This window comes from Chanodichthys erythropterus, chromosome 22, assembly GCF_024489055.1.
Source record: "Chanodichthys erythropterus isolate Z2021 chromosome 22, ASM2448905v1, whole genome shotgun sequence".
Taxonomy (NCBI): domain Eukaryota; kingdom Metazoa; phylum Chordata; class Actinopteri; order Cypriniformes; family Xenocyprididae; genus Chanodichthys; species Chanodichthys erythropterus.
In genome coordinates, this window is record NC_090242.1 from 30291979 (window position 1) to 30316485 (window position 24507).

The following is a 24507-nucleotide window of genomic DNA, read 5'->3' on the forward strand; positions in this document are numbered from 1 at the left end:
TCCGCTTACATATATTTATATATAATCTATTTTTAATCTCTATAATAAAAATGTATAATTCAGATTTTGATCTCCATATCCATTTACATATATTATATATATCTTCCAAGGGGTTTTTTCCCTCCTAGGACTTTTTTCCCAGTGCTAGCACGCTGGGTTTTTCTCCTAGGGGTTTTTTTCCACCCCTGGGAGTCAGCCGACATTGGCTTAATGTAGCACCATCTTGTATATGTTACATATTACCACGCTTGTTTGTACAGCTTATTTTTAACCATTTCCCTTTTTTCTGTGCTTCTAATATGTAAAGCTGCTTTGAAACAATTACCAATTGTAAAAACGCTATATAAATAAATTTGACTTGTCTTGACTTGACTATGAACACTATCACTTGGGAATAAGGTATCTAGTCTTCCATTAAAAGGTACAATATGTAAGATTTTTGGATTAAAATATTCAAAAACCACTAGAGCTGTGTTGTATATTTTGTTGACTTGTGTACTTACATTATCCCAGATGTTTCCAAGAATATTTAAATCCAGAGAAATAAGCAATTTTAGCCAGGACTTGAACCGTGTCCATGCATCACCTATCAGTGACGTCATACCTGGCTTATCCTCGATTTCCGGTTTTATTTTGTAGAAACCACGGAAACACCAAAAACGCCAAAGATATTACATGTTTTATTACATAAGGGAACAGCTGTTTGGTAACATTTATAGACAGAAAACTAATTATTGTTATATAGCTCAACACGTTTAGTCTTATTGTTTGAATCTTGTTTTCTTGATTTCCCACAAGTATATTTGTGATTAGTACCATATCTCAGAGAAAAACACTATTTTGTCAAGTGGCTAAGGCTAACATAGCATAATCAGGTGCAGCTTTATTTTTAGTAACAGTATAAAACAGCAGTTAATTGCATGCCATTTATCAACACAAGCCATCCAGCATTTATTAATATGATATTCTAATATCAATCTAGTTTACTGCAGTGTGCAACAAGTGTCTCATAGCAGCCACCACGTGAATGCTCAAGAGTTACACAATCAAATATCTAATATAATAAAACAGTGCTGCGTTACCCCAAATACCCTTGAATGGAAGAAGCAGAAACAGCGACTGTGGTATAATAAAAGTTCCGCTGCTCCTGAGCCGTGGGTCGTGCTCGTCTCTCATTAGCTATCGCCCCAGTGGCCGCATTCAGATCCAACATCACTCGGCCCGGCTCCGCTTCATACTACAGTAATGTTAATAATCTCATCCATAAAAACGATTTCTTCCCAAGTCCTGTCCCGATTCTTTTCCACCGGCTTTGAGGTAAAGACGACTACTCCCAAGATTTCACGCTCAATCTCTGCGTCATCAAGCTACACCTTTGTTTTGAATAGGCGACCTCTAGCGGCGAAAATTTATTGGGAAGTGAATAAAGAACTATAGTGTTTAGCCTGCTGCACAGCAGTAAAAAGACAGACTTCAGACAATGCCTTTGAAACGATTTAATCACGGCCGCATTCTCTAATGGGGATTAATAAAAACATTTCCTTCACAATACCTTTAACTTTTAAAGTTTAAAACAACTGATGACTGACAGGTGAGAAGACATACCTTTTACACTGTCCCAGATACATCAGGATGAATTATGGTTTACACTACATATTGTATGCAATGTGGTCTGAATGTGGTTTTGGACCAAATTTACACTTGTATTTCCTACTGCCCACTTTAGATGACCCAAGATGGATATTAATACTTCGTGTAAACAGGGACTTTTCCCTCAAGTTGTGGTATTATATGTTATACAACCCTTGTAGTAGAGCCAAGAACTGTCAGAAGAGGTGCACTTACCTGTCTAAGAATAAAAGCCACAGCATCTGTGGACTCCCAGTATGAAGTGTGGAACAGGTGAGGCAGTGCAATAGTGGGAAAGGTGGTGAGCACATCTGGACAGTATAGCACGTAATCTAACCGCTTTGACCCCCACCACCTACTACATACTGAGAGAGAGAAAAGAGAGGATTTATGTTATACATGCCTGAACTACACACATATGTAGCCTATATCTTCTTAAACATCAAAGCCTATGATTCCTTGTGGAAATGAATAAAATATATGAACATCCTGAAAGCACCCGATTCAAGGACATGAAGTGCTCTTGAGACTCACTGTGTGAGATGCTAACAGGCTCGCTCGGGGCAGTTTCAGACCCTTCGGCGTCAGTGGCACAGTGGGCGAGTCCGAGCGGAACAACTCGATCGCTGCCCCTGCGAGACACGCTTCCTACACAGCACTGCTCTGTGGGTCCGTCTACAAATACACTGCTGTCTGACAAGTGTCTGAGCATGGTGTCCGCTTTGAGGAGAAATAAATAAAAGAAGACAACATAAAATTAACTCACAAATGTGAAAATTTAAAGAAAAACTGTACAAAATTCAAAGACGCATAAGAGTGTAAAGAAAAGGAAAAATATTTTATCTTAATTTCATCCTAAATATCTAGTTTCAAACACATTCCAAGGTTTTAGAAATGTACTCTGCATTCATGTTGGTTTCATTTGATTAAAAAAAAAAAATTAAGATCCAATTTATTTACTTTAAGAAATAACATTTTCTTCACACCTAGAATACATGCAAGTGTACACATTTAATCATTATTTTCAAAAAATATTTTAAACTAAATATAACTTTAACATATATTTTTACAAATATCATTAATTTATCATTTATAAATATCAAGTTTTTGAGGAGTCACACAACATGACATTTTACAACCTGAACTAACTTGCTTTTTCATAAAAAAGGCAATTTGTCTGATATTTTATGAAACATTTAGACAGTCATGAGTGTCTGTAGCTTTCTTCTCTTTGATATAATTTAGGGCCAGATTTACTAATCAGAGCAAATTTGCATAAAACTGCAATCCCATAAAAGAGCAGATGGGAGTGGAAAGTTCTGCAGGTAATTTACTGACAATGCCCAAATTTAGCAGCGACTTTTGCAGCCATGTCACAAAATGGTTTAGGACATGCTTTTTGGGGGTGTTAAATAATGCAAATACCAGTAAATTGACTACCACAAACCTTAGCAATTCTTTTAAAGCGTTAGTTCTCCCAAAAATTAAAATTATGTCTTTAATTTCTAACCCTCATGTCATTCCACACCTGTAAGATCTTCGTTCATCTTCATAACACAAATAAAGATATTTTTCATAAAATCCGATGGCTCAGTAATACATGCATCGCCAGCAACAACACTCCCTTTTTCAATTTCCAGAAAGCTACTAAAAACATATTTAAAACAGTTTATGTGACTACAGTGGTTAACTTTAATATTATAAAGCAACGAGAATACTTTTTGTGCGCCAAAAATAACAAATTAGCGACTTTATTCAACAATATCTAGTGATGGGTGATTTCAAAACACTGCTTCATGAAGCTTCGAAGCTTACTAATCATTTGGTTCAGAGTGCCAAAAACACATGATTTCAGTAAACGAGGCTTCGCTACATAAGTGTTTTGAAACTTCAATAGTTCACGTGACTTTGGCAGTTTGATATGCGCTCTGAACCATGATTCGAAACAAATGATTTGTTAAGCTTCGAAGCTTCATGAAGCAGTGTTTTGAGATCACGCATCACTAGATATTTGGAATAAAGTCACTATTTTGTTATTGTTGGCGCACAAAAAGTATTCGCTCGTCGCTTTATAATATTTAAGGTTGAACCACTGTAGTCACATGAACTGTTTTAAATATGCTTTCTGGGCATTGAAAAAAGGAGTGTTATTGCTGACAATAAAGGCCTCACTGAGCCATCGGATTTTATCAAAAAATATCTTAATTTGTGTTCCGAAGATGAATGAAGGTCTTACGCATGTGGAATGACATGAGGGTGAGTAATAAATGACATAATTTTCATTTTTGGGTGAACCAACCCTTTAAATACTCTCCTCCATACATTTTGCTTCTGAAAGTGAAGCTCCTACAAATGCATATGTAGGTGCAAGTACATAGCCAAATTCACGAGCACTCTCTTCTTTGTGAGGATTTTAGTGTGCAGTTTAAAACTAGCCTAGAGTGCCATATAGTGTTAAAAACTAAGCTCAGAAGTGATTCAAGAGAGAATCGCAATGTGTTTGGAAAATCTCAGAATAGATCCACAAATCGAGATGAATCAATTTATTGTCCCAGTTTTACAAAAAATCATCTACACACTAGTCCGCTTTAACAGTCTTGTGTTTATAATCTCACTCTTGCAAACTATTATAATGCAAACGTTCAGGGAAAATGATTTTAAACAAAGACTGAAAGAGTTGTCGGAAGCTTAGTGATGGTGACACTGAGGTCATGCGACTGTGGTGTAGTTCGTTTAAGCCTATGCTTAGCTGACTTATGCCGATTGTATTTATGCTTCAAAATTCAACTGGCTTTTGGATTCTCCAATAATCTTATTGGGTTTTTGTTGAGGGAACAAGGGTTGGCATTAACTTCCGGGTTGGCATGTCACCCTGCATCACTCTATGGCCCTGTCCCAAATGGCACATTTCTGACTTGTGGACTTCCTCAGAGTCCACACTTTGGTGATGTCATGTAGTGCAGACCTATAGGGCCCATGGCGCGAGTCCACAAGTGTGCATTGAGAGGTATTTTTGGGACAGACTCGACTGTCACGCCGGAAATTTTTTTTGACAGGAGCATTGTGTTTGCGAGATGGCTTGCCATGCAGAGAAATCATATTTTTGCGCTCCGATGTCGTAGTAGAAGAGTCCCTTTATTAGATAAATATAAACAAATATCTTAAACAAACATTACAATATTTAGCATTGAGAACAGGTCTCTTTTCTTTTGCAAAATATTATCTCCATGTCAACTACACAGCCTGCTTTTGCTTATGCCACCTGGGCATTAGACAATATATACATGCTTATTTAAATAATGTATACAGTTTTAATAATACATAATGTTCCATTTGAACTAAGATTACAATTTTAACACATAATAAACATGTGCATGAGTTTCAGATGAATTTACAGGTTTAAATATAAATACTAGGTTTACATATGACTAAAGCCCTGACATTCGGTTCTATTTATTTAATGAATCATAATGCGATCGTATTATTCAACGCGCTATTATTATGTTTGATATCAACTGGTCTATGACCATAATGTTTGTATAAACTGTAGGTAACAACTGGTAAAATGAACACCTAGGTCATAAAAACCATAATGATACCTACACTTAAATATTTTCTTCTCAGCCATGTCATCAATTGTTCTTGAGCAAAATCTCCTCCCATCCGTTGCCTGATTGGCATTTCGCAAGGATTCCTGGGTAGTTAAAGTGTGCGGAGCCTGCATCTATGCGGGCTTCGCGGAAGACCGCTTAAAGGGTACAAAGGGGGCGCTGCTGAGCCAACTTTAGAGCGTTAAAATGCTGAATGGGACGGCCTACGGACTCGTAGACTCGGCGAGCACGCACAATTTAAGTCCACGAGACCGAAAGTCCACATGAAGTGCACCATTTGGGACAGGGCCTATAAGGTCAGCCACAAAGATAACTGTCCAATAAATCTTTAGTAGCACTTAGTGTTGTTGTTTTTTTTTTCATGTTTCCACATGTTGGTCACACCACATGCATGATTAGTAAAGCAGTTTTGTTATTTAAATAAAGTAGAAGTAATAAGTACAAATAATGATTAAAAACAAAAGATTTTGGTAATTAATTTTGGCTTTTTTTTCATCATCATGATATTAGGACAGTTATATAACAAAGACAATTAAATTTAATTAAAAAATTAATTATGATAGAAGTGTATTCAAGTCATTGTAAGCAAGAAATGCCTTTTAATGATTTTTTTTTTTTTTCCATTTCATTGATGCTTAAAAACAAAACTGTCTCCAAATCCTGTTTCAGCATTTAGAAAGTTATTCTTCTGCAAGCAATTTATATGCCCTTGAAAGTAACCTAAATCAGGCTTTGTGAGGCAATGTTACATTTTCAGGGCACTTAAATGTATAATAATGGTGTAAAAGGATTTAATTTGATTTCTCCTGAAACCCAGCTGCTCCGTGAGTGTTTTCTCTCCTGGCATTCAGTAACTGCAGTGCATTAGATGCTCTGTTCAGCTAGCTGTGACCTGAGCTTGGCTGCATAATGGCACTAATTGGAGCACATTTTCTGACACAGAGTGATTCTGACTTATACCACAGAATAATGATGATCTTAAAGAGCTCTAGTAGAGCATATTATTAACAATGGCAAGGTTATTCATTCCTAGATCGCTGTTAAAAAGTATGCCTTGAGCGTATTGTAAGTCACTTTGGATAAAAGGGTCTGCATAAAGTGTAAACTGATCAATGTGCTAAAATGAGCATAACATGTCAGGTTTACAAACTGCAAGTAAACTCTAAAATAAATCACAGACCATAAATGAACAATGAATTCAGAGATGATTTATATCAGGGGTTCTCAACTCTGGCTCTTCAGGTCCAATTTCCTGCAGAGTTTACCTCCAACCTTGATCAAACACACCTAAAAAGCTAATCACGTATTCAGAATTACTAGAAAGTTACATGCAGGTGAGTCTGATCAAGGTTGGAGCTGAAAAGTGGATCTCGAGAACACCTGATGTATATAAACAAAGATTTTGGATTAAATTATCTCATTGTTTACAACTAACAATAGTATTATCCACTATTTTCTTCTACAGCTGCTATACAGCCAAAATTATGTTTCCTGCTATCACTGTAAAGACAATCTGCAGTGTAAAAAGTGCTACATAAATAAAAGATGACTTGACTTGACTCCATCCACACCTGGCCAGGCTGTGTGGCATAAAGCATTGTCCTGCTGGAAAAACCAATCCTTTGAGTTGGGGGACATTGTCGAAGCAGAAGGAAGCAATTTTTCATCCAGTATAACCTTGTACATGGCTTGAGTCACATATCCTTCACAAATACGCTCTAAATGATTATATGTTTGTTTGAAATTGAAGACAATGTCACTAGTTTATAAAAAAATAAAAAAATAAATAAAAAAAAACATTTTACTCAAACACATATAGTAAATCAAGAGAAACTGCTAATTTTTGTGAAGAAAATGATTAATTAATTATAACTAACATTCCTTTTTCTTGCAGGATATACATTTATATGCTTTTGAGAACAAAACGTTCTAGCACTTGGCCATAGTGTAATAACAAAAGAAGAAATGCATAGTAGACAGCTATATTTAATCTCATGACTTGAGCAACAAGCTGAAGTAACCAAAAAATCCACTTTGCTTTGTAACAGGGGAGGGGTTTTACTGAATTGCACATATGAAGAACCAATCATGTTAGAGAAAAATTATGTAATGAATCATGTTACCTTTGCCACGCACCTATTCAGTATAAACTGTTGTAATAACAATAATAATAATAATAATAACTTTTATTTATATAGTGCCTTTCCAGGGCTCAAGGATGCTGTAATCTTTTTGCTGGTGGTATTCTCTCTGAGATTGGTCTGAGATCCTCCCGCCCATGATTAAAGCATTTCAAAGGCATTGCCTGGAGACTGGTTACTGCTGTGCAGCAGGCAAAACACTATAGTTCTTTATTCATTTCCCAAGTGATAGTGTTTAAATGGAACACTAGAGACCTTATTCCCAAGTAATAATGTTTATAGGGAGTGAGACGTCATCCAACCAATTGTATGTGTCGTTATGGGAGACGGCTAGTTTAACTTAAAGGGATAGTTCACCCAAAAATGAAAATTTGATGTTTATCTGCTTACCCCCAGTGCATCCAAGATGTAGGTGACTTTTTTTCTTCAGTGGAACGCAAATTATGATTTTTAACTGCAACCGCTGCCGTCTGTCAGTCAAATAATAGCAGTAGATGGGAACTTCAACTATAACAGTAAATAAAACTTGCTTAGACAAATCAAAATTAAACCCTGCGGCTCGTGACGACACATTAATGTCCTAAGACACGAAACGATCGGTTTGTGCGAGAAACCGAACAGTATTTATATAATTTTTACCTCTAATACACCACTATGTCCAACTCCGTTCAGCTTCCTGTTAGTGAGGTCAAAAAACGCGTTGTGATGACGGAAGTGATGTCTCGCCCATATACTTCAATGAGCACGAGACATCACTTCCGTTGTCAGAGCGCGATCAGACCTCACTAGCCGGAAGTTGAACGAAGTTGGACAAAGTGGTGTATTAGAGGTAAAAAATTATATAAATAATGTTCGGTTTCTCGCACAAACCGATCGTTTCGTGTCTTAGGACATCAATGTGCCGTCACGAGCCGCAGGGTTTAATTTGGATTTGTCTATGGAAGTTTTTTCAACTCTTATTGTTCAAGTTCCCAATCACTGCTATTATTTGACTGACAGACGGCAGCGGTTGCAGTTAAAAATCACAATTTGCGTTCGACTGAAGAAAAAAAGTCACCTACATCTTGGATGCCCTGGGGGTAAGCAGATAAACATCAAATTTTCATTTTTGGGTGAACTATCCCTTTAAGTCAGGTGTGCATACTGTAGGGGAATATCTAATTTGTAGTGGCCTCTTAATTTTTTTCCAGAGCTATATATATTCATAAGGTATCTGCATAAGACATAATTTTTTACCCATTAGAATATGCATGCATAATTTACAAAAAAAGTCATACTATGATGCTGTGCTATGAAAACAATGTTCTTGCACTGTAAAAAAAAAAATATAGTTTTAACAAAAATAAGGGAAACATTTGGTTGATTTTATGTATTTGGTTGAATTACTTTATTCAAATAAGTCTTAAAAGTAGGGTAGGCAATTTGTTTTATAAACACTTTTTGTTCTAGGGTTAGGGAGCGTTTTGTGTTTGAAACTCTCTTCACATCCTGATAGCAATCAATAACAGAAGTGGTCTAAATATTAAAACATGTACATATCTTCTGTGAAAGTCTGTGAAAAATGTTCATCCAATCATTGCATTTAAAGCTGTTTTGTCTCATGACGCTTTGCAGAATCTGCTGTGTGAGTTCATGTATTTTGGAGGAGGCGTGGCTTTGGAGAACACTCTGAACAGAGGGTGGGATCTTATGTTTTTGCTATTGTTCTCTTTATTTACATGTTTAACAGTTTTTTACAGACCTATTTACTTTATCTAATCTATTCACTATTCAGTGATGTGAACTGGGGAACCTCAGAGAAAGCTCTTACCAATGAGAGTCGAGCGCCCATCACCCAGAGGGTACCGCTGGTAACGGGAAACAGGAAAAGGGGGCAGGTGGGTGAGAACTGGGTGCAGCAAAGGTTCCAGACGTGAGGCAGAGGGGTCCGATGGGTAGAACAGATTAAAAATCTGAGAACAAGCTGGCCGGAGCTGAGCCACTAATAGAGATGGAAGAGAGCAACCATTCATCGTGTAATTACTTTGAGCAGAAAATATTAAAAAATCGGTATAAATCACATGTATTATTTAGGTAAAATTAAATTCTTTAAACATTTTAAAAATCATTTGAGTGTTTGCATGTGAAAGGGAAGCTGTTTTTACCATCAATGGCAGGTAACACAGTTCTTCTCATGGCTAGAACCAGCCCCAGTGGGCATCCCAGCAGAAAGCAGTCTGACACTTCAAACTCAAAGCAGCCTGGATTGAGGGCCTGCCTGGAGCCACACTGATCATCCTGAGACAAACTGTGAGGCAGCAGGCATGGAAAGCAAGTTATCTTCATTTATTATTAACACTTAATTAATGATTAATCTGAATTAATGCTTTAATTTTATGCTGATGTCATCATGTGCTCCCATGACAGGTCTGTTAAGAAGCAAGCAAGATCTTTATCATTGACACATTCCATTGCAAACATCCATTTCAAGATAATTTCTTTAATATGGAGCCTTTTTTTAGAACCTAAAAATCCAAACCAATTTATCTGAATCTTATCAATTACAAATCTATTAAGTTCAACAGTTTGTTTATTTGTTTGTTTGTTTTTGGCTCCAAACTGCTCATGACTGTGATATACTATAGTGATTTTTTTTTTCTGCATTCGTTTTATTTCAGACAACTGTTTATCTGTAAACTGAACAATGCAACTGAATGAGTCATTAGCATTCATAATATTCCAAGCATACTTTGATACACTTTCTAAGTGTATTTATATAATTCTGTAAAAAAAAAAAAAAAAAAAAAAGTATGATCTGCATAAAACTCAATGTTTCAATGTTTATTCTGTCTCATGCTTATTTCTAGCTTATTCATTTTTGAACTTTGTAACTTTTAAAAAATAAATATATAATATAATGAAGTGGTTCTATAAAACTGTAAATGAGACTTTTGACACCAGTCTTTGAAGATATTTCTGTGATTTTATTAAACAGGATGGAATGTTTTAAACTGAGACAAACCAAAAAAAATCAGAAAATCAGAATTCATCAGTTTTTCCATACATCGATTTTCTGCAGAATTATTAAAATAATTAAAACCTTGGTATTTGCTAGTTAAAGGTGGGGTATTTATTTTTCAAAAGTCTCAATCGCCTCTTTTCCAGCAGATGTGGTCCCGTCTGCCTTTGTCCGTCGGTGTCGACGCACCTGGATTAGGGCTGAGGAGGCCTTGGCCCGGGCTTCCAGATGGAACAAAGTGGTGGCTGACCATCACCAGACTTCTGCTCCCCAGTATGTTTGCAGTCAGAAGGTGTGGCTATCCACCAAGGACCTGCACAGCAAAATCCCCAGAGTTAAATCAACTCTGCTCAGAGTACATATGGTACCTCTCTAAATAGTGTTAAAGTAACACTGAAGCAGAGTTAAAGTTAATGAGATAATTAAGCAATTAATAAGGCTGTGACTGAAGTCAGTTGTAGTTCTTGTTTTTTTCTTATTTCTTCAGTGATTCTGCTTGTTAACAGCAGGTGTTCATCACTAATGCACAATCATTACTTAATTAATTAAGTGCTTAATTATCTCATTATATTTAACTCTGCTTCAGCGTTATTTTAACACTATTTAGAGAGGTACCATATGTACTCTGAGCAGAGTTGACTTAACTCTGGGGATTTTGCTGTGTGCCTCTCCGGACACCTTCTCGTAAGCTGGCACCCAGGTTCATTGGGCCATATCGCATCACCAAGGTCCTGAATCAAGTGCAGTGCAGCTCAAGCTTCCTCCCACTCTTGGTCGGGTTCACCCTGTCTTTCATGTGTCCAGGGTCAAGCCTGTGTTTAGGTCCCCTCTTAATCCTGTTGATTAATACACCCCCCACCCCCCACCCCCCCGTCTAGTGGATGGTTCTCCAGTTTACACTTTGGAAAGCTTCTGGACGTTAGACGCCATGGTCAGGGTTTCCAGTATCTGTTGGACTATGAGGGCTACGGTCCTGAGGAAAGGAGTTGGATTCCAGCTCGGGATATTCTGGACCAGACTCTGATTGAGGACTTCCGTCAGTGATAAGGTGAGCCCCTCCTGGTTAGGGGGGTGGGGTGGGGGGTACTGTCATGACTTCGGTCTGATCTGCTGTGTTTTGTTGTCTTTGTCTCAGTTTCTGTGTGCCTTGTTGTCTCTGAGCACATGGGTTTTGTTTTGACAGCTCACCATGTGCTGTGCTGTCAGTGTGGTGTTTTCGTTTTCCCCTCCCACTTGTTATCGTTAATTCTCATTTGTTCTCTCTGTCACACCTGTTGCCGTTCATTCCTCATTAGCTCTCCCCTATGTTAGATCCTCTGTGCTCAGTCTTTTGTCAGGCCGTTGTTGTATGTTGGGCAATGCTTCGCTTGTGACCATGTTTTCATCAGGGAGCTCAGTGTGACTTCGACACTGCGTCACGGGCAGCGATCTAGACAGTGTGACTTCCACACTGTGTTACAGATGATGTTAGGATCTGTCCCTGCTGAAAGGTTCTTTCCTGGTCCTGTGGACTTTGATTTGGACTTTTGTGTCCCTTTGTTTTTCCCTGTGCTCACTCGTTATCCTTAATTCTCATTTGTTCTCTCTGTCACACCTATTGTCATTCATTCCTCATTAGTTCTCCCCTATTTTAGATCCTCTTATGCTCAGTCTTTTGTCAGACTGTTGCTGTATGTTGGGCAATGCTTTGCTCATGACCATCTTTTCATCAGGGAGCTCGGTGCAACTTCGACACTGCATTACAGATAACGTTCCCCTGAAGGAGGGAATGGAGATGTTATGTCATGACGACTGACAAACTGGGATCTCGCCTGAGAGCCCAATCACCTTTGAGTATAAACAAAACAAGCCAATGGACAGTGGCAGGTGAAATTAGCATCGTGAATCACACCCCGCAAAGTGGGTTTGAATGGAAGTGTACTGAACTCACCCATTCAAGTTTTGCGCTGAGGAGACGAGACTGAGTCCCGTCCATTTCAGCGTGGTACAGCAATTGTGGTGACAAGACGTAACATCCCCTTTCCCTCCTTCAGGGAACGGGGGTTACATCTGTAACCCAGACATTCCCTGTCAGACTCCATGCAATGTGCGCTAGATGGGGAACTTAACTTTTTAGCAGATAAGCGCTCGTATCCCATCCTAGTAGGGGAATGGTGAAGCAAGTGAGACACCGAGTGGGTCCCCCTACATACAGCTACTTGTAACCAGTACACAGGAGGACACAAGCTCTACACAGAGATTGTAAAACCTAGCAAATGTGTTGGGTCTGTCAGTAAGGTGCCATGCACCAATGCCCAGGAGGCAACACTCTGAGTGGAGTGAGCCCTTACCCCAAGGGGGCATGGCTGGTCTTGAGCCTGATAAGCCAAGACTATGCCATGAACTATTCAAACCTCTTCTTAGAGACAGCCTTTTCCTTTTGCTGGTTTCCGTAAAGGACAAAGAGCTGGTCTGAGGTCCTGAAGCTCTGGGTGCGGTCCACGTACAAACACAAAGTGCAAATGGGACAGAATAGAACAAGGGCTGGGTCTGCCTCCTATGGGGGCAGTGCTTGCAGGTTCACCACCTGATCCCTGAAGGGGGTGGTAGGAACCTTGGGCACATATCCAGGATCATGTGAGAGTTGGCTGGCATGAATTCCTCCTTCTGGGGAATGAACCCGCAGTGAACCCCCTGACCACCCAATAATGCTGTCTCAGCATGCTTATGCCCAGGCATATTAGACAGCAGCCGTGACCATGAGATGAGAACAGGAAACAACCACATTCAGAAATGCACGGACAGAGAGGTGTCCGTGCATAAAAAGACGCTTGCCGTCTACTTGCTCTTTAAGGGAAAAAGCTATTTTAATGCTGAGGTGCACAAGGGAACAGCTGCTGTACAGCGTGCAAGACTGTCTTGATTTGTTTACACTTGAAGGTGATTGGGCTCTCATTTGAGATCCCAATTCATCAGTTGTACTGATGTAACGTTGAACGTGACTGACTGATAGGGAACTATAAATTCATTATATTCAAATTCATCAGAATATTCTTGTAAATGTTTTGCTTCAAGCATTTAATGAGACCTGAAAAAAATATCTATAATTTTTCTGTAATATAATTGCCAGTTTTTAAAATATATAAATGTTCCTTATATGCACTTCAGGATATGAAAAACATGAACACAATTGCACCAGCTAAATTTGTGAAATTATTATTAAGTTCATCCATGTTTACTCATAGACATATGATGGGGTGGGTTACTTTTCAGTAAGCAGTAACTATTCTATAAAATGACTACACATGTCTGTGAAGCAATGATCAAACCTAAATCTCACCTGCTGATAAAGACCTCACGCTGACCACTGGCCACGTCTGCATCACACGAGTCACTTTGCTTACGGATGAGTGGATGGCGGACTCCAGCCATGGCATCACACGGGGTTGACACATCAATGTTGCTCTTACTCAGGCGCTTGCTGCCTCTGAGAGTTGGGCTAAGGGAGTTCACTGCACATGGCTTCTCCTGGAACATAAAGACAACCGAAACCAAGTTTACAAATGAAGACCTCTAGAATCACTATAGAGTCAAAGAACACTGCCAAACACAAAGTTATGATAAATTGTAAATTAAATACAGTGGAGCAGTAGTATAAACCCCATTAATTTTCTCCAAATTGAAACTGATTTGAACTAAATCCACTGAGTTCATTAAGTGAGGATAAGGATGAGCAGTTTCCTCTTTCCCTGGGTCATACATTCACTTATGGTGTTCGTGGCTCTCGTTTTCTCGGTGGTCACACACCAATACACAGCATCAGAACCTCAGTGGTGCAACACTTTCGCCTTCCCACGTCCTGCTGCACCAGGCTTGCACTCAGGTAAGTGGTCTGAACGACACCTCTGCCACTGCAGACCTTCAGACCATGGTCAGTATTCATTTAAAACTTTTGTCATGAGTTGTCAGGGACACAAAGCCTTCCAACGTGACAGGCCTTGCTCCACCTCGCCTCAGGCTCTCCGCAATGGGTAATCTCAGTATTGTCCCCTTAGCACTGTTCGTGCAGAGTCTTGGCATGTTGCTAACACTTCCCAGTCTGTCATGTTGGCTGGTCAGGTCAGACACTGTGTTCTCTTCACCTCTGTGTGAGGCAAAGACACTGCTGTCCTTTGGCAGTAGATTGTGAACATTCTAACGAAGGATGCGATACAGTCTGTCCCACTGGTCAAGATGAAGAAGGGTTTTTACAGCCCTTACTTCACTGTACCAAAGAAGGGTGGTGGTTTGAGACAAATCCTAGAACTGTAAGTAGTGAATATCATGATTTGTTTGTGGCGATAGACCTGAAGGAAGCATACTTTCATGTTTTGATCCTTCCTCGGCAACAGACCTTTTCTTCAGTTTGCCTTCAAAGGACGATCATGCCAAGGTCCTCCCTTTTGGGCTGTTCCTGTCTCCTCTTGTCTTCACAAAGGTTGTGGAGGCTGCCCTTGCTCCTCTAACTCCTTTGCTCCTCGACGACTGGCTTATTTTAGCTCAGTTGCAGGAGTTGGTCTGTGAACACAGGGACCAGGTCCTTCGACACCTACCCCGACTGGGACTTTGGGTCAAATGGGAGAAGAGCAAGCTCTCCTCTGTGCAGAGCATCTCTTTTCTTGGTGTGGAGTTGGACTCCGCCACCATGACTGTGCAGCTTTCTCTGGATGTTGCAAGTGGGCTAGGCCAAGTGTCCAGGCGTGTTGTTATCACAACAGACGCCTTCAAGACAGGCTGCCATGTGCAACGATATGCAGTCAATTCGACGAGGCACAGGTGGACCTCTTTGCCTCCCATGAATCCTCCCATTGTGCTCATTGATGATCATTGGGTAGGATGTTGCCTCCATAGCATTCCTATCCCCCTGGGAAAGAGAATGCTTTCCAAAATTAACAACCAGGCATACACAGCTGTGCATCTCTAAGCTCATGCTTACTGCCTTAAAAGAATCAGAAGAGGCCCTACATCTGCAGTGACCTCTTGTGAGGTGAGTAGTGCTCCTTGCAGGAGTCCTGAGGTCATTTACCCTGGGCGTTGGAAGGTTACGAGTGAGTGTGCTGCACTTGTCGTTGTCAGGCTTAAGCCTGCCCACATTTGCACCACACTATCTTGTGACACTGTACAGTTGTGTCGTTTATTATAGGGACCCTGTATGTCAGTTTCAACACACATAAATGAATGACAGAAAGGGAACGTCTTGTTTACGTATGGTAACCCTCGTTCCCTGATGGAAGGAACACAACTCTGTAATGACAACTGAAGTGGCCAAGACACTACCTCAGCTCCTCAGAACAAAACTGAAATGCAGCTTGCATGCTGCCGGCTTTATATACCAGTATGAACAGACATGCAAATTCTGCACGCCAGTTTCAATGGCCTTTTCTGATACTCTCAGAGGTGACTGGGGCTCTCAAAACAAAACTGCCAGAAGTCTGCCAAAAGTGATCTCTTTCCTCACTAGCACCACCAACTTCCAATCTTCCAATATTTCGACCATCGCAGACACTGAGCTTGATCTGCCTGGTACAGGATTTTCTCTGCTCTCCTCTTTGCATCAGTCTTCAGTGTGTCTCGCCTCTGGCTTTACAGACTATTTCCACGCAAATGACGTTTTGGGAAATAACTGTATGCAGTTTGTGCGCAAGTCCAGAACAAAGATCGGCCAAAATAAATAAAAAAAATAAAAAACGTCTGCTTGCCGATAACCTGTTTGAAAAAAAAAAATCACTATTTCTAACTGATAAATAGACATGCAAAACGGTATCACACGTGTGCTATTGTGGTAAATGTATTTATTGTACAGACTAATTTTTTCATAGCACGTTCAACATATACAGTATACACTGTACAGCCCTGAAATAAACTGCAAGAGATCCTTGCCTCCACACCAGCATTGTTACACCTGTATTTTTTTCCTCCAAATTTTAATTAATCTCAGAGCTGGTTGGTTTGGTTCATGACTTATAATTAGGTTTTTTTTTTTTTTTTTTTTTTTTTTTGGCTGTAAAAGTAACTGTGTAATGTGTTGGAGTTGTGGGTTATTAATCAAGCAACACTCAATAGCCATGTGTAACAGAGTGCCTTTCCACTATTTCTGAAGCATCTGCTAATCAGCTGATGTGCCATGGTCTGTCCTTTTATTAAACCATCAGCACTAAGAACAGACAGATAGGGTCACTGGGAATCTGATAATACTGTTGTGTAGACAACAGTATTGAACAGTCAAGTAGACAAATTCGAGGGGGGGGGATGTCTGGACAGAATGTAAAAATATGGTGTCACAAGAACATGAAGGATGACACATTTATATTTCTGGGTGAACTAATCCTTAAAGACAGGGAGAGAGCTGAGGAGGAGACAAATAGGAACAGGAAAATGTCCTATAACATTTAGATATGAGAACAGACAAAAAAAGCTTTGAAGGGCAGAAATGTGAAGGATTCAGTTGAGCAGACATGGATTTATGTCTGACAAAGACAGAATGACAGTCAACTTCAAACAGAAGTGAAAGGCAGGAGTTCAGGACGGTTTTGTTTGTGTGCATGTTCATCTGTACCTTTAGACTCTCTGTACTGTTGTTCGTGCTGCCACCCTCAGGGCTTCTGTGTTGCTCGTCACCACTGAAACACAAGGCGTCAAAACAAAGGACACCACCAACACAGTCTGCAACCAGGCACACCTGAAACAAGCATACAACACAGTATGTGCAAGAGACAGAAAACTTGTTTTCCCATTTGAAGATTATTTGAGTTATTTATTATAAAGAGCTCTTAAAGGGTTAGTTCACCTCAAAATGAAAATTCTGTCATAATTTACTCACCCTCATGTTGTTCTAAATCCATAAGACTTTCATTCATCTTCAGAAAACAAAAGAAATCTGAGAGATTTCTGTCCCTCCATTTGAGGTTTATTCACCCAAAATACAAAACGCTCATAAAGGGATTGTAAAATAAATCCATATGAATCAAACAGCTTCATCCAAGTCTTCTGAAGAGACACAATCACTTTATATGTTGAACAGGTTTAACATATAACTACTACAATCACTATACTTTTTTAAACTGTCACAGGTTTTTTGTGAATGGGCTTTTCAATGAAATATCTTAGATTTCATTAAAAATATCTTCATTTATGTTCCAAAGATGAACAAAAGTCTTGTGGGTTTGGAATGACATGAGGGTGAGTAAATGATGACAGAATTTTTATTGTGGATCAACTATCAATTTAATTTTGCTCATTGACATTTCAACTCAAAATGTGTAAACAATGTTTATGATGTTCACTAGATTTCCTATTTTAAAGGTGCCATAGAACGTCTTTTTAAAAGATGTAATATAAGTCTAAGGTGTCCCCTGAATGTGTCTGTGAAGTTTCAGCTCAAAATACCCAATAGATTTTTTTAATTAATTTTTTTAACTGCCTATTTTGGGGCATCATTAAATTTGAGCCGATTTAGTCTGCGGCCCCTTTAAATACTCACGCTCCCTGCCCACGGAGCTCGCGCTTCCCTTTAACAGCATAAACAAAGTTCACACAGCTAATATAACCCTCAAAATTGTTCTTTACAAAGTGTTCGTCATGCAGCATGTCTAATCACGCAAGTATGGTATTAATTTGGATGTTTACATTTGATTCTGAATGAGTTTGAGGCTGTGCTCCATGGCTAAAGCTAACATTACACACTGTTGGAGAGATTTATGAAGAATGTTGTGTTTATGAATTAGACAGAGTAAGTGTTTAAAAAATGAAAATAACATCAGTCTTGTCTCCGTGAATACAGTAAGAAACAATGGTAACTTTAACCACATTTAACAGTACATTAGCAACATGCTAATGAAACATTTAGAAAGACAATTTACAAATATCACTAAAAATATCATGATATCATGAATCATGGAGCGTGGATATTAATGATCCCGACTGTTATGTAACAGTCTGTGTTATGTTGAGATTCGCCTGTTCTTCGGAGGTCTTTTAAACAAATGAGATTTATATAAGAAGGAGGAAACAACGGTGTTTGAGACTCACTGTATGTCATTTCCATGTACTGAACTCTTGTTATTTAACTATGCCAAGATAAATTCAATTTCTTATTCTAGGGCACCTTTAAAACAAGAAAAACTTAAAGATACTTTAATAGCATGCTGAAACGCTATGTTATGTGGAGTTTAGGGTAGTTGAATTCTTGGAACTTAGGAAAGCTTCAGCTTCTGCTACACATTATCAGGCTGGTGAAGTCATTCTAAAGATAAAACTGGTAAATATGTTTATATATCTATTGATAAACCAATTTCTGAAAAATAAATATCAAGGTCAAGTCCTGACTGGACGAAGGAGGAGCTGGGGATGGAGGAGGGCAATTAACTCTTGAGCAATGCGATTATACTGCTGATAATACTGAATGGACCATATATATATATATATATATATATATATATATATATATATATATATATATATATATATATACACACGAATGTGGTGATAGGTGTCATATTCCTATAGGTCAATGTGAATCAGCTGAGTGTCAGCTGATGCAAGCTTGACTAACGTGGCCTGCCAGAATTAACGCCATATGTTTGATAATTATTTTCATGTCATTGACAATAACCTATAAATAGCTGACATTAAAATTCTATAAAATCTTGACAAAATAAATGTACAAGTAAACACTTAAAACTAAAATAATTTGTTTTAAATGCTACAATTTAATTTACACATCACAACATTATAATGTAAAGTATGAAAACAGATATTAATTTTCCTAAAGATTGATTTTAAGGGTCACTTGGTTCGATTGCCTGGACCGAACCAGAGTTCGGTTGCTCCCCCCTGCCCCCTCCCCCTGCCCTCACTGGACTGTGTTCATATTATATTATTTGGGTCCGACCCGCGGTTCGTTTGCGTCATCAAGCCAGCAGCTGTTTACTCCGTTGCTTAGTAACGACGGCGCAGGAGAAGGCGGCAAACGTTGCATAACGTTGCTCTCCTCACTTTCATATTTTTGTTTTTGATCCGTTGGTTTTGTTCATAACGGCGCTTGAGTCTATCTGCCGCGAATGTAGAATGCTGAAGGCGAGCAGAAATGAGAAAAGCTACGCTACAGCTGTCTGTTGCATCACGTCAGTCACGCTCGTCGGGAAAGTGAATGAAACACACACACAAACACATATTATCATCAAATAACACGGCGTTAACAGCGGTTCACTTCCGCACTTTGGTACGTTTGCATTCATATCAGAAGCGAACCGTACCGGAGTTCACTTGAACCGCACCCCAGACCACCCTTTTTAAGCGGACTCGGGTACGGTTCGCGGGTGCGCACCCGAGTTCAGAAGACAGTGTTCACATCATCCAAATGTACCGAACTCTGACGTCAATCGAACCCGGGTGTGCACCAAAAGTGCTAATGTGAAAGCACAAGAGTGTAAGGACCACAGTCCTCTATAAGGAGAATAATCCTGGAATGTTTTCCTCAAAAACCTTAATTTGTTTTCGACTGAAGAAAGAAGGACATGGACATCTTGGATGACATGGGGGTGAGTAAATTATCAGGAAAATTTCATTTGAAAGTGAACTAATCCTTTAACTCACTGCCAATTAGCATGCATATGCATATTACTAAGATATTGGCTCATATTAATGCCTTATTCTGTATGACAATATTCTACATCCCTTAATCCTACCCAATACCTAAATTTAACAACTACCTTAATAACTATTATTAAGCAGTAATTAAGAGTTTGAGGCAAAAGTCGAAGTTAATAGTGGGAATTGGACCCTAATCTAAAGTGTGACCCCAAATACATAATTAAACAACAAGAAGCCAATTCAGAAATTATAAATACATGACATCACTTGCACAAAAGATGGTTCTTGTGTGAAAGTTCTGAGTGCAGGACTCAGGAGACTCAACACTGCACAGGGGTTTTCTGGCTACAGAATACCAATGACTCTTTTGCCACTTTCCCTTCAATACCCAGACCAGAACAAAGAAATCTTCAACTGTAAGTTGTAAAACACAGACAAACTTTTGGTTGGACAGGATCTTGTGACCCAAGGGTCACACCTTGCCAGGGATAGGAAAACATTCTCACAAGAGAACCTTGTGAGAGGCACTTTAACAGATCCCTTTAACAGCAATCGTTCCTATAGTATAAGTGATTGCTGTGAAATGGAGACCATTTTACCAATCGCACTGAGACATTTAAATGAGACCAAATATGAAAGGGAAAACGCAACAGATTCACAAGATGCATCATATGTGGTATATAGACATTCTTAGGCTACGTTCACATTGTCAGTCCAAATCTGATTATTTGTGTATCCGATTGGAACCTGATCTAAATTATTGAGTGTCCACATTGTGTATCGCAACTGTTCAGATTCGATTTGTGTGTCCCATGCTGTTTCTTCATTTTCTGAAATATCTGCATTGGTTTCTATGGCAATGACATAGCAATACAAATGTTGTTTTATCTACAACATGCCAATGTGCAGCCGTCGTGATGGACTACTGCATTTTATGAGGCAGCAGCATAAATGAAGGTGGCTGTTATGTGTGGCTTTATTCTATGCTGTCGTCTCCATTGGTTTCAAAACATGTCTCTGTTATAATGTCATTTTCTGCTCGTCCAGCACTTTACAACAACACAACTTTGTTTCTGCAGTGACTTTCAGCATGTTTTCTATAACAGTGTCTGACATTTACATTTTACGTGGCGTGAGAAAATCACAAAAACCATGAAAAATCCTATCAGAGCAGTCAGACTGAAACATATTTCCAGAAATGCAGTTTGAATAGGATTTCAAACCACATATGAATGAGGCTCAAAATGGGTTTCACGTGATTTTTTGCCATTCACACTTGCTAAATCTGATTTCAATCGGATATGCACAAAACTCGGATTTGGACTGACAGTCTGAATGTAGTCTTAGTGAACTTTTAGCCTTTCAGGATGAATGGAAAAGGAGTGGGGAGAGGGGAGTTCAGCATGGGTGAGCAGGGAAGATTAGGCAAATGTGTTTATGTTCAGTCTTACCTGGAATTTTGGTCTTACATGAGCATTCACCTACATGAGTCCAATCACATGTTGAACAATGCACACCAATACCAATAATACATAAAAAATAATAATATTGGCCAATAACCAATATGTTTACCTGTCCTGTGAAGCCCACACCCTCTGGGGACTGAAGAAAGTTTCGGTAAACCTGATTGGCCTGAGCAATGACTGCTGCTACAGCATTCTGGTAAAGAGGGGCAGCGATAGCAAGGATGGGAAGAGCGGCCAGCGGCAAATGATCCACACTGCTGGACACACAGGTTTCATCGTAGCTGTATGGATTCAAGCTACAGGAAGACAAAAGGCAAAATTTGTAATAGGGCAAAATGATGTTTGAATAGCTAACCTCTTGCACTGTGGATATTTTACATGAAGTTCCCTTTTTTTGTATTGTGTCACTAAGGGCGTCCTTTAGCGACCCTTTTGATTGTGGGTTTTTCTGTCGTTGTTTTTTTGGGGGGCTTTTCTAGGTTTTGTGCTTTTTTGTTTGTTTGTTTTGAGTTACTGTTTCCTTTCATGTTAATTTTGCCCCATGTTATGATGCAGCAACGGATATTGTTATGTAACTATTGCTGTTGAGAGTCTGTTTAATCTATTTGTCTAGCAGCTTTCTCAGACTGTCTTATGCAATTTCCACCCAAGAACAACAAGAGCTAGAGAAAACTGCCAGGTCAAATCTGATTGTTTTAGATTGCATACTTTACAAACAAACTTTGTAAACAAAGTTCACAAACAAACATTATAAACAAACTTGCAATCAAACTTCACAAACAAATTTTACAAACAAACTTCACAAAGTTCACAATCAAATTTTACAAACAAACTTCAAGAAACTTCAAAAAAACAAACAACTGTCATTCATTTAGGAATTGGTTGGACTACACTGGTCATGATGTATGATTTTGATTCACTAACATCACATTATAGTCATATGCTCAGAAATCGGTTACACTACACTAGAGTGTATAGAATGGAGTTTGATTCACTAAAAAGAACTGGCTCGTTTGTTCGGGAATTGCTTGATTGTATATTTGTGATGGATAACACTTTATATCTTGTAACTGACTAAAAAACACTTTGGTACAAGTAATTGCAAACAAATTCAGAAAAGTTATAACTTGTTGGTCTTAATTTGTTTATAAAAAATTCATTTGTTATAATTTGTAGCATAAATTGTTTGCAGATGGCACTTGATTTGATATTTTCTTATCTAATGCAATACGATTCACACTATTCAACATTGGTTTAGATGAATATATGAATATATATATATATATATATATATATATATATATATATATATATATATATATATAGGCTACTATTTGAGGCTGTTGTATATAGTTCTACTGATGTTCAAAGTCTTCAAAAGTCTATATCTTGTACATTGATGTAAATGTCATATTCATATACCAAATGTTGCCTATTTATATGATATGCAAATTTGATATGCAGATTGATTTAGATGTGTTTAGCTAAATGTGCTTTAAAGGATAGTTCAGAGGTGGAGATCAGGTCATCCCTTAGGAAACAGGAGTCTCTTTATCTGAAGGAGCTGAATGTCTAATTAGCATACTAAAGCTCCTCTAACTTTAATCAGGCCAGTTTCCTGTCACAGAATGTGGCGGTTTGATTAATAGCTTGGAGCTGTTAAAATACTTTTAATGTTTTCCTTTTTGCCTGCATCAACAGCGACAGTTATTCCTATGAGACAATGATGGAAGTTGTGTCTGTAATCAGACACAGAGTGATTGCTAAACAGGTGACTCCTTCAAAATAGAGGAAACAAATATTTGAATAAAGAAGAAAAAATCATGGGAAAATGTTGAATGACTTGCACATGATAATTATGCCCTTTATATGAGCAATGAGGCTTATTCTCTGTATTTGATGACCAAAATCATTATAATTCTTGTCTGGATGTTCTCTTCAGCACAGAATTGAAAATAGCAAGAAGCTACAAAGAAAATGTCCAAATGTCATCATGTAAAATTAATTGTGCTTTGACTGGGCATGTGGCCTTATGTGCTCCTGCTCCAGTGTTCCTGACAGAGACATGCGATTCTGGCACATTTCAACCTCTCTGTATGATGTTTAATAAGGAGCTCTGGGTATTGCCTGGAATGGACCTGTTTTATTTTATCATTTAATGGAAGTAAATTAACCTTTGTTGTTTTCTGGGAACAGCTGAACGTTTTACATAGAAATGGTAATTTCCCCCTAGGTGTTTTAAAGTCTTTAAAAGACATTTCATTTTCAAGTCTCTGATCTAAAATGTTCATGCTGGCAGCTTAGCATGACTCCAAAGGGCAGATCAATATGTTCATTTAACTGTCAGTTAGAGTTGAGAATATAATGTGAGAATTGAAATGGTCAGGTAAGAGCTTGTGATTCTAAAATATTGGCATCTGATTATTTGGCATCTGGCATCTGTTAATTGGTTCATGGATTGGGATGGGCATCTTAAGGAATTTAACAAACATGGTTCCATTAAATTCTATTTTGTAATTTTGAGTAAGAAAATTGGTATTTGGAAAAAAAGAAATGCAATTCCATTGCCAAACATTTTTAATAGAAAATTCTTATAAATTCTTTTTAGCTGTATAATATACTGATAAAATGAATAATGTGTATTTTTCTGCAAAGTATCATATGAACAGCCAGATTGTAAAAATATTAGTCTTAAGCTGTAAATGTTTGCTTCACAACCACTATTTGTTTAGGAATCTACAGTACAGTATTACAGGTTTTGACTGACTAAAAAGAACCGACTCATGAGAGTCTTTTGTTCAAGAATCGGTTGGACTACAGTGGTCATGCTGCATGGATTAAAAAGACACTAAAAAGAACAAGCTCATTAAAGTAATTTGTATGTGATTTGGTAGGACTACACTGGCTGTGCTGTATGAGATAGATTCACTAAAAAGAACCAGCTCATTACAGTAATTTATTTGGTAATTGGCTGGACTAAACTGTTCATGCTGCATAAGATTGATTCACTAAAAAGAATTGGTTCATTAAAGTAATTTGTTTTGGAATCAGTT

At 38.4% G+C, this 24507-nt stretch overlaps 1 protein-coding gene across 2 annotated transcripts in view; it reads right to left on the reverse strand.

Annotated features, from left to right (window-relative positions):
* Positions 1-24507, reverse strand: part of plrdgb (PITP-less RdgB-like protein) — a 118633-nt gene that overhangs the window by 22308 nt on the left and 71818 nt on the right. For both annotated transcript variants that reach the window (XR_010893569.1, XM_067375683.1), the window contains exons 6-12: positions 21561-21750; positions 16954-17076; positions 13699-13886; positions 9526-9668; positions 9192-9362; positions 2164-2349; positions 1846-1994 (exon numbers count right to left, since the gene is read on the reverse strand). Coding sequence is in view for 1 of the 2 variants with exons in the window: in XM_067375683.1 (XP_067231784.1) it covers positions 1846-1994; positions 2164-2349; positions 9192-9362; positions 9526-9668; positions 13699-13886; positions 16954-17076; positions 21561-21750 (1150 nt within the window). In the remaining variant the exon portion in view is untranslated. The remainder of the gene's footprint in view (positions 1-1845; positions 1995-2163; positions 2350-9191; positions 9363-9525; positions 9669-13698; positions 13887-16953; positions 17077-21560; positions 21751-24507) is intronic.